This window comes from Corvus brachyrhynchos, unplaced genomic scaffold (assembly GCF_000691975.1).
Source record: "Corvus brachyrhynchos isolate BGI_N302 unplaced genomic scaffold, ASM69197v1 scaffold4, whole genome shotgun sequence".
Classification (NCBI taxonomy): domain Eukaryota; kingdom Metazoa; phylum Chordata; class Aves; order Passeriformes; family Corvidae; genus Corvus; species Corvus brachyrhynchos.
This window is the reverse complement of record NW_008237878.1, coordinates 8256834-8266136: the sequence shown is the minus strand read 5'-3', so window position 1 is coordinate 8266136 and position 9303 is coordinate 8256834. Positions and strand designations below refer to the sequence as shown.

Below are 9303 nucleotides of genomic sequence, written 5' to 3'. Positions count from 1 at the left end.
TCTTGCTTTTTCACCAACTTCCTTGGTGTTTCTAAGCAAAGGGAGGGGTCTGGCCTCAGCACCATGGCTTTGGAGGCAGCTGCCGGCCAACCTGCGAGTTCCAGCAGTGTCACACCTACAGACAAGCTTCATTTGACACTCAGGGATGACCTTGTGACAAGGGCTGGCCTCTCATGTGTTATGGGACAAGATTCCTCCAAGGCACCTGGCACCTTCCAAACAGCACCCAGCTCCAGGCAGAACAGGCTGTGAGGAGAGGGAAACCCTAGCATGGTGCTCTCTAGCAGAGTCCCGAATGTGAGGGCTCAGGAGCAACCTGCTGTGCTTCACTCTCCACAGGTGGTGCCAGCCCACCCAGGTGGCAAAGCTGAGGGCTGCAGCACTGTCAGGAAGGTGCCAGATATCCCAGAACTGCTGTCCTCTCTGTGGGCTGTAGGGTATGCCCAGCCACTGCCCTGGAGGGACATCTGCTGAGATAAGGCGATTGAGCAATCTCCCAGCAGGACCCCCCCTGGAAGGCAGCTACTCTTCAGTTATGGCAAGAAGGCAGACCCAGAATCCTCTGGGAGACCCTGTGCAGATCCTTTGTAACCCATTGGCCTTTACCCTCTGACACCCACCCCCTGTATCCCTATAAAGCTAGCCCCCTGCCCCTGTGAGAGGCGGAGTTGCTCGTCCCTAGCTCCCCTTTGCCGGAGTACAGACCAATAAAGCTATCCCGTGTGGAACAGCTACATGAGCCTCTCATTTCTCTCCCTGGTCTGGCTGGAGGCTGCCTTGCAGAGCAGAGCTGAAATCACTAAAGAGCTGACAGCCTCTGCACAGGCCCTCCTAGCCAGCAGCTGAGGGGAGACACCAGGCCTCAGGAAGGCGATTCCTTTTGGGACCATCTCTCCGGACCGGTCACCTCTTCCTCGGTCAGAGCTACTGACCCCTCACCAGCTGTAATAGTGGGCCACCTCAGCTCCTGGAAGGCCATCCCCATCTGAGCACAGGAGCAAACAGGCCAGTGCCATTTTGAAGACTGAAAAAGAAACTGTTTCTTCCACACAAACCAACCTGTCTGAATGAGCAGCCGGTGCTCCACAGCTCAGCACCGACCCTGCCAACCACAGCCAAAAGAGGATCCTCCCACCAAAACCTGCCTTTCTGCCTGGGAAGCTGCCCAGCCCAAGTTACACTGCCCAGCTGGAGCTCAGAGACAAACCTGCTCTCCGTATCCAGGGATCCCTTGAGCCTTGGCCAAAGGCCCAGCTCCTAGACAGGGCAGGGGACTTGGATCTGAAGGGGAAGAGTTGGGATGACTGCTGGCAAGTTCTGGCCATGAACACAGAAAAAGTCAGAATTAAAAGGGCAGAAACTCTGTGCTCAATTCCAAAACCCAAAGCCTTCCAGCCCCTCCTGCCACAGCTGGAGCCAGGGTGAAGTGCTGCTGGTGTACAAGGAGGGCCTGGAGGACAGGCCACAGAACAAGGGCAGCTGCGGAGCAGGACCATGGAGCTACATGCACAGCATCATCACCTGTGCCATTCTGCTCCCAATTTCCCTGCCATGTTCTTAGCTGGAAACTGGCTGAACTCCATGCAAGGAAGCACCAGGCAATGGGGGGGGGTTCTCAGCCCACTAACCCCAGCCCTGTTAGTATGAACTGGTCTGGGAGCTGTCCGGCGGGGTGAGCACTCCAGGGAGCACACCTCCTCCACACACTGATATAGCACTTGTGGGCTGCCAAGCAGGAGTAACAAAATAATCCTTTCTTATTTTGCAAAAAAGTGCTTAAGAAATTCTGTACAAGGATTGCTAGAGCAGCTGGCTCAGGGGGGATGCAAACAGTTTAGAAGCAGCAGCAGCAACACACTACATGGCTTACAGGGAAGAGGCTGAGGAGAAACTTCTACAATCGTAAGCAGTGGCAGATGGTGAAATCTGCTCACAGTGGACATGAGCTTCAAAACATTTCTACCAATTAACATTGTGATTTCAACTGGTATCTGATGTCAGCTTCCCCTTCAGCTGCCTGCCGGACAAGCTACTCTCCCCATGGGCTTTGCTGACGGACATCTGAAGCATGCAGGAAGCTCAAGGACCTTATCTGGTGGAGGGGAAGCATAAACTGCTTCTTGGCAGCTGAATAAAAGGAGAAATGATTTCCAAAAAATCAGTTGGAAGAACAGCCCTTTGACCGCTATCCGAATCGTTTCTAGAAGTGACAGTGGCACAAATCCATGCATTAAAAGCATTCCTAAGAGAGTCCGCAAAGCTCTCGGCTGTCACAGTGCCCAGAACAACACAGGCCAGGTTAGGCACTTGGATGAATTCAAAGTGACTAATACAGAAACAGGTCTGAACAAGGTGCATACCACATGCTCAGCAGAGACCACAGCGCTTTGGGCAATGCATTTCTATGGGCCCTGCCAGTTACTGTTGCAGAGATCCCTGGAAGGTAAGTGTTACTCTGCTGCCACAGAGTAACACAGGATGGAAGGGACCTGCGGGGGAGATCTCTGGTTAGATCAGGTTTTAGGTAGCTCTGGTTTATCAAACCCTTCATCTTCCCTAAACAGCAGAGCACCGTCCACGCAGAGCCCCTCTGCAGCCTTGTGCACATCAGTGTGACATGCCCAGGACACCAGAATCCACACCTGGCCATGAGTTGAAGGACGGTGGAGCCAACCCGCACCAGACTGAGGCACTCCCTCTGCCAGCACTGACTGACGGGAAGCAGTTGCTGGCATTGGCACAGGGGGTGTAGAGCCCCTCTATAACAACCTGCAACCCCTTCAGTCAAGTTCCCAAAGCACCTGCAAGAGGAAGAAGAGACAACAGGAGGGCAGAGAACGGAGGTCCAGCGCTGCCCTGTCGCTCAGGGCCCTGTGGCCTGTTAAGAGATGCACAGGAGAGTTGACAGACCGGACTGGTGATGGGCAAGTCTCTGAGCACACAGCTATGGAGTACTCCTGGCAGGAGTCTCGGTGACACAGAGGCATTTCCAAAGCTTGTCTCTCCCTGTGGAGCAGAAACCTTTTGCTGGTGGTCTGAGGACATAGGGCAAACTGTCATTACCAAGTCTGCACAGAACTCAGCTCAGTGCTGGGAAAGGCATGGCAGCACTAAGGCTAGATGCTGTGCTGGATGTGTTAAGCAACAGTACAAGCCAAGTCCTTAACTGGCAAAGACCCAAGCTGTGAAAGACAAGAGGTGACGGAAAAGAGTGGGGAGGCAGGCAGCAGTGCAGCTGGGGGAAGACACACAGCGATGAAGAGGGATGTGGCCTGGTAAGTTGGCCTCAGGTGCTCAGCTTCCCGCTCAGGCTGGAGGAAAAGTGACCTCGACCTGAATTCAGCTTTGTTGATGCACGTTGTTTTTCCCAGGGGAGGCCAAGTGCTCAGCTGGGACGTCTGCGCTGCATGAGGAGGCTCCAAAGACAGCTCTCAGTGCCCTTATAAGGGTCTGGGAACAGGGGAAGCTGCTGAGCAGCCTGACAGCAATACCGCAGGCAGGAGTTCAGGGCCCTCCTCGGGAAACAGCCCAAAAGAGAAACATCAGTGCAGGACTTCAAGACCTGGCATTTGAGAGCGTGGGAATGAGAAAGGTCTGAAGGAGTGGGAACAAAAGGAACAAAGCAATTTTTGGCCAGTTGACAGTGATGGAGAGCCCCTGTTCATCCAGCACCAGGTCAGGACAGGGAACTCTCTGCCAGGACATTTTAAAACACAGAAGCAGAAGAAAATATTTCCTTGTCCTCTGCAGCCAAGCAGCGGCATTCACAGGTCAGTCTCAAACACTGCAAGTTATGATCTCTGACAGCAACTCAGAACCCAAGTGTGGGGTTCAGGGCTTGCAATCATCCCCTGAATCATAAAATCACAAAATGGTTTGGATTGGAAGGGATCTTAAAGATCTTGTTTCAACCACCCTGCCGTGGGCAGGGACACCTTCCACTAGACCAGGTTGCTCAGTGAAGGAGAACCTCCACGCTGCTCGATGTGGGTGAGAGGAGAACTAGATGTACCTCAGAATGCTCAACTTCTGTGCCCTCACACCCCACCATGAACATCCTATCTTCTCTCCATACCACAGTCTTCCTTTCTGCACTAGGGACCAGACACTGACCCCTTTTACAAACCACTAAAATCCAACCAGGTGCTTGGGGGGCAGGGCTTAAATATAAGGAGCTGGGACTTCCCTGGGGAGCTCATCCCTTCAGCCAATGTCCACAGAGATTACTAGGTCAGACGACTGGTATTTTGAGCTGGTGAGAGAACGAGTGGATTATACTACTGCTGCAGAGATCTGAGCACACAGTGGTGCATGGAGCCAGGCCCATGCCCAGCCCAATGCCTCTTCCTTTCCCCAGGACACAAGGTTGTCCCTTACAGGTGACAGCAGCAGCATTAGCTGATTAAATGAGGTGTTTCTCCTGGGATTAGTAGATCCCTCCCTGTGGAGTGCAGACCCATTTTCCCATCCGACAGCGTGCCCCCGGTGCAGGGAGGTGACAGCAGCCGTCTGCAGTGGTTCTGCAGTGCCTCCTGGGGACGGGCAGAGCCTGCACTCCTTCCACACAGAGCTCTCACACCTGCCACACACCTTCTCACAACATCTCTGATGGCACAGCAAGGCTGCCAACCACCACAACATGGTGCCCATCTCCCCTCCTACTGCATCATCCCCACAAACCACAGAAAGCGACTCTCTGTGTTTAAGTGCTGGTATATGTCCTCCCAAATTTTTCGCTTTCCTGCTTTAACTCAGGCTCAAATATCCCACTGAGCTTTGAGACTGGCAGGATGTAGCTAATACATTCAAACACAGCCTGTGTCTCTGTCGTGGTTTAACTCCAGCCAAAACCAACAGTCTTCTCTACCAGCACCTGGAATCTGCTCCTGGAACACCCAGCAACAGCAAAGCAGTTACGTGGTGGGCAGGACACTACACAATTCCTGCTAACAATTCCAGCCCTTTGGCTCTAACAGTCACAGTTCATAATCCATAGCTGCACCTGGTGTATAGGAGAGCAGAGTAATGCTGGGCGCTGAGGAGGAATCCTCTTCGGAGGCAAATCCTTACCATGAGTTCAGAACTTCTGCTACCCACAAAGGGAGGAGGCACCTAGAGACGTCAGACAGACTTGCAGCCCTGTGACACGCCCCCACCGTTATGCAGAGGTAATACCGAAAATAGGATTAAAACTACCAGCTGGTAATTCTCCAGAGAGCAGAGTAATGCTGGGCGCTGAGGAGGAATCCTCTTCGGAGGCAAATCCTTACCATGAGTTCAGAACTTCTGCTACCCACAAAGGGAGGAGGCACCTAGAGACGTCAGACAGACTTGCAGCCCTGTGACACGCCCCCACCGTTATGCAGAGGTAATACCGAAAATAGGATTAAAACTACCAGCTGGTAATTCTCCAAATTGTTTGGCATTCTGCACACAAACAAGTGGCTACAACGCTGCTGCCTCCGAGCTGCTCAAGGGAACCCAGGACAGACTGTCACAACACTGAACCACAAAGGAACCCCGGCACCTGTCAACAAATGACTAGCTGAAGGGAAGGAGGAACAAAAGCTATCAAACCCAATCCCAGAGGGATGAAGGAAGTGCATCTTCCCACAGCTCCTGGGTCATAAGAACATATATGGATATATAGATATATAGATAATAAAGTTATAAAATTTGATCAAAATAAAACCAGTAAATGTACAGCTTGAAAAAGAGCAGTATCACAGTGCATCAATGTCATGAGAAAGTCTTGTGTTCTCCCCTGCACAAGAGCACAGCCTGCCACGTTCAGGGAGCCTGGTGGGAAGTGAGCCCTCCAGCCTGCTCAGCTCGATGCTGGCCAGAGTCACCGTCCCGTGCTCCCACACAGGGGTTTGGATTTCTGCAGCCAGTTCTGCACAGCAGTGGCAGCCAGGCAGGAACAGCACAAGAGTGGGCTGCTCTGTCTGCAGGTTAGTCGGCATATTGGCACCAGAGACACAGAGTCATTCCTAAACCTCTCTGCGCTCTGGTGCCAGGCTTGTATTTACTTACTTACAAAAAAAAGTGACAAAGTGAAGAAACTCAGGGCACACTATGAGAATGGGACAAGGGCTGAATTCGGATCACAGGGGACAGGTTGACCCTAAGAATCTTCTGTGCTCTCCTCCTCACTTCATCATCAGAGGAAGAGTTGCCCACCTTGATGGTCCGGAATTTCAGCAGGTTCAAAGTGCTCTGAGCCTGTCGAGTTTTCTTTCGGACAGGAATGGTATTTGCTTTTTTCCTCTGTGGTGCTTCTCTTGCCTCTGTAGCTCTTCTCTTCTTCTGCCCAGTACTCTCCCGGTAAGTGCTGCTGTCCTTCCACTCTGTTTTTCCCACCAAAGCTTCCTTATTTTTGATTTTCAAGGTCTTGGGCTGTGGCGCTGTGGTGCAGCCCTGGGATGAGCTGCCTGTGACTCTCCCATTGAGAACTCCTGAGGCTTTGCAGGCATTGCTCTCCTGCAGCACTCCACCCTTTGGTCCCTTCAGAAGGTTCAAAGCGCGGGTGGCAGAATCTGGTGCTTTCTTGACCAAGTACTTGTACCCCTTTCCTTCAGGTATTTTAGTGCTCTTGCCTGAAGAAAACTGCCTCGGTGGACTTGAAGTCTTGAGGAGTTTAAGGTCGGAGGGTGAGATCCCAAGACGCCCTTGTGTGTACTTGGACTCCAAACAGGACGTTGCGGTTTTCAGTGGCACCAGGGCTTCCAGAACCACCGACAGTCTCATGGCTGGATACACGTCAGGATACATGCTTGTAGGGAAGCCCACCGCTGCTGCCTTGGATGTGCCAGATCCTGTCTGCTTCAAGGAGCTCAAGAGGAGATTTGTGGAATCCCCTTTGGAGACTGGCTGACCAGAGACTTTCAAAGAGCTCACTGGAATGCTGGTGGGCGAAGGAGCCACTTTTGCCACTGAGTTCCTGGCTGGACTCTGAGTGGACTCAGTGGTGCTGGCGCAGTTGCGCCGTGTGTTTTCTTCCGTCTGACTGGGTGTGACCGCTGTGCACGAGCTATACCCGTACACATCCTTACTCCTCAGAATCGTGGGCTGGTAGCCCTCCTCCTTCAGGCCTTGGATGAAGGCCACCAGCTGGGTCTCTGTGTCCGATAGGTCCTTGGACATTGGGTTGAAGACTCGGAGGGCTTCCTCCAGCACTTTATGTCCTGCAGAGGAAATTCTTGACCAGGAATGGACAGCTTTTTCTTCCTCATTGTTCACTGCAATATTCATGGCATTAGGCAAGCAGGTGCTTCAAAAAGGTCCAAATTACTGGAAAAACAACCCTTGACACCTCAAAAGGAGAAAGAAGACAGTTAGCTCACAGCAACTGAAATTATCCCAAGTTTCGAAGACGGGACCTGAAATCATTAAGCCCAGGTGTGGCTGGTTGCAAACACTGGCTCAGATTCTGGGCTCAACCCAAGACAGAAGCATCATCAAGAAAATCCTGTCACTCATTTATCTCTGAAATAAAAGTAAAACATCTCTCACAGAAATATCCTCCAACCTAAACAAAGATTTCAGGAAATCCCATCCAATCTACCCCAAGATGAAGGACTCCAATGATTAACTCAGCAAAATCTGCATCTTGTTTCCAGTTTGAGTTTGACCCGCCCCAGCTTTCGGTAACCAGATCTCATTTTCCCTGGGAAAAACTGAACCCTCATTGAACTCTCTCCCTGTGCACACACCACGAGCAGGACTATCGAGCCATCTCAACACTAAGAAGTGCCTGAGCACTTCATCCCAGCATCACCTTCAATTTCTCAGCTTCTTAACTGATGCTACTCTAAAATTGATTCTGAGTCCCTGCCAAAGCTGCAGCTTCCTCCCGGAGACCTGGCAACAGGGCTGGAGGCTGTTCCAGTTGTGCTTCATTGATGCCGAATGCTGTGGCAAGGCAGCACTGTGCCTTGCTGTTCCCTTGTTTGAACAACGGTCCACAACTTGCTGTCACAGCAAACTGGTGTTGATCCAAGGACACTTGCTGCCAAGTAAGGAGGAAGCAGGAAATTCAAGCAGGGCAGTATGAAGGAAACACACATCACCAGGGCCAAGTGCACAAAGGCCTGAGGGACAACACTGGGATCACACTCAGGGCACTGCACAGCTGTCTGCCCGGCATAAAAGCATCAGTTATTGCTTTCAATAAAAAATAGGCACTGAAGGGCAGTCCAGGAAGGACTTTAGGATGCACCCGGGAGAACTCTGATCCTGGTAGCCTCACAGCTCCACAGCTGTGTGCTAGACCTACAAGGCATAAAATCTTTAGCTTCATTGATACCTCTCAAAATAATAATGAAGATTCAGTTAAAAACCCTAATCAGGGAAATGCAAGAGGTGTCAAGAGACACTTTTGGAGAGGGTAGTGCACAGGCAAGAAAGCTGTGATGGAGAAGTTAGCGCCTGAGCAGACAGAGCAAGGAACTATTCGTGTCTCACATTCCCCCCAGAACTCTGGTCTCACCACAGCACCGGAGCAGAGCCCGTGCTGCCGCCAGCTGCACAAGCAGGGAAGAGACACAAGCCAAGAGCAGCCACAGAAGGGAAAGCACAGGTCAGAGGGGGAGTAAGAACCTCCACATGACAGACTAATCTCAGTCAAGTGCTCTGCAGACGTCATGGCCGGAGAGGGATTTGGAGGAGGATAATGCAGTTGTTCAGCAGCAGGCGGGGGACCTCCCACGAAGCAGGGGAGGCAGGCAGGGAAGTGATCCCACAGAGCCCCCGCCAGCGTCACCAGCCAGCAGTGAGAGTCACCACCTCCAAAGGGACCAAGCAGTGCCAGGCACAGAAAAGCCAGAGAGGGTTAATTTTGTTAATGTTAATTTTGGTCTGGTAGTGAGGCAGAGACTAACGAAGAAGCACAAGTAACAACATGTGCTCAACAGGCTGCAAAATGGATCATCTTCAGGCTGCAGCAAGCCCAGGAGCAGCTGGGACATCTGAAGGGGTGTTCTGGCTGTGACATTTCATGGGAACAGGACTCCCCAACATCTGTCTGCTTGGTCCTGTTTGGTGTACTGCCAGCTGTATTGGAGGAAAGCCAGCCACGAGCAGGAGCACCCCCGGACAGTCTGTCCTCCCGACAGCAGGCTCCCTCACGTGACACACTACCGGGGGGCCGGGGGGCCACGGGAACACAGCACTACCCGCACGGTGCAAGGAGGGCACCGGAAGGGCGATGCTGGCACGGGTTTAGAGGCCTGGCTGTCCGAGCATGGAAAGGGCTCTCCGGGTGCACCGCAGGGAGAAGGGGCTGTCGGCAGGGCCGAGACG

At 52.3% G+C, this 9303-nt stretch overlaps 1 protein-coding gene across 1 annotated transcript; it reads right to left on the bottom strand.

Annotated features, from left to right (window-relative positions):
- Window positions 1-5222: 5222 nt before the first annotated feature.
- CCDC71 (coiled-coil domain containing 71) lies at window positions 5223-9297 on the bottom strand. The gene has a single exon (XM_017732574.1). The coding sequence runs from the start codon at window positions 7252-7254 to the stop codon at window positions 6067-6069; it is 1188 nt and encodes a 395-aa protein (XP_017588063.1). The 5' UTR covers window positions 7255-9297; the 3' UTR covers window positions 5223-6066.
- Between the last annotated feature and the right edge of the window lie 6 nt (window positions 9298-9303).

Excerpts from the sequence above, each read along its gene's own strand:
- CCDC71 (XM_017732574.1), bottom strand. The coding sequence starts at position 7,254 with ATGAATATTGCAGTGAACAATGAGGAAGAAAAAGCTGTCCATTCCTGG.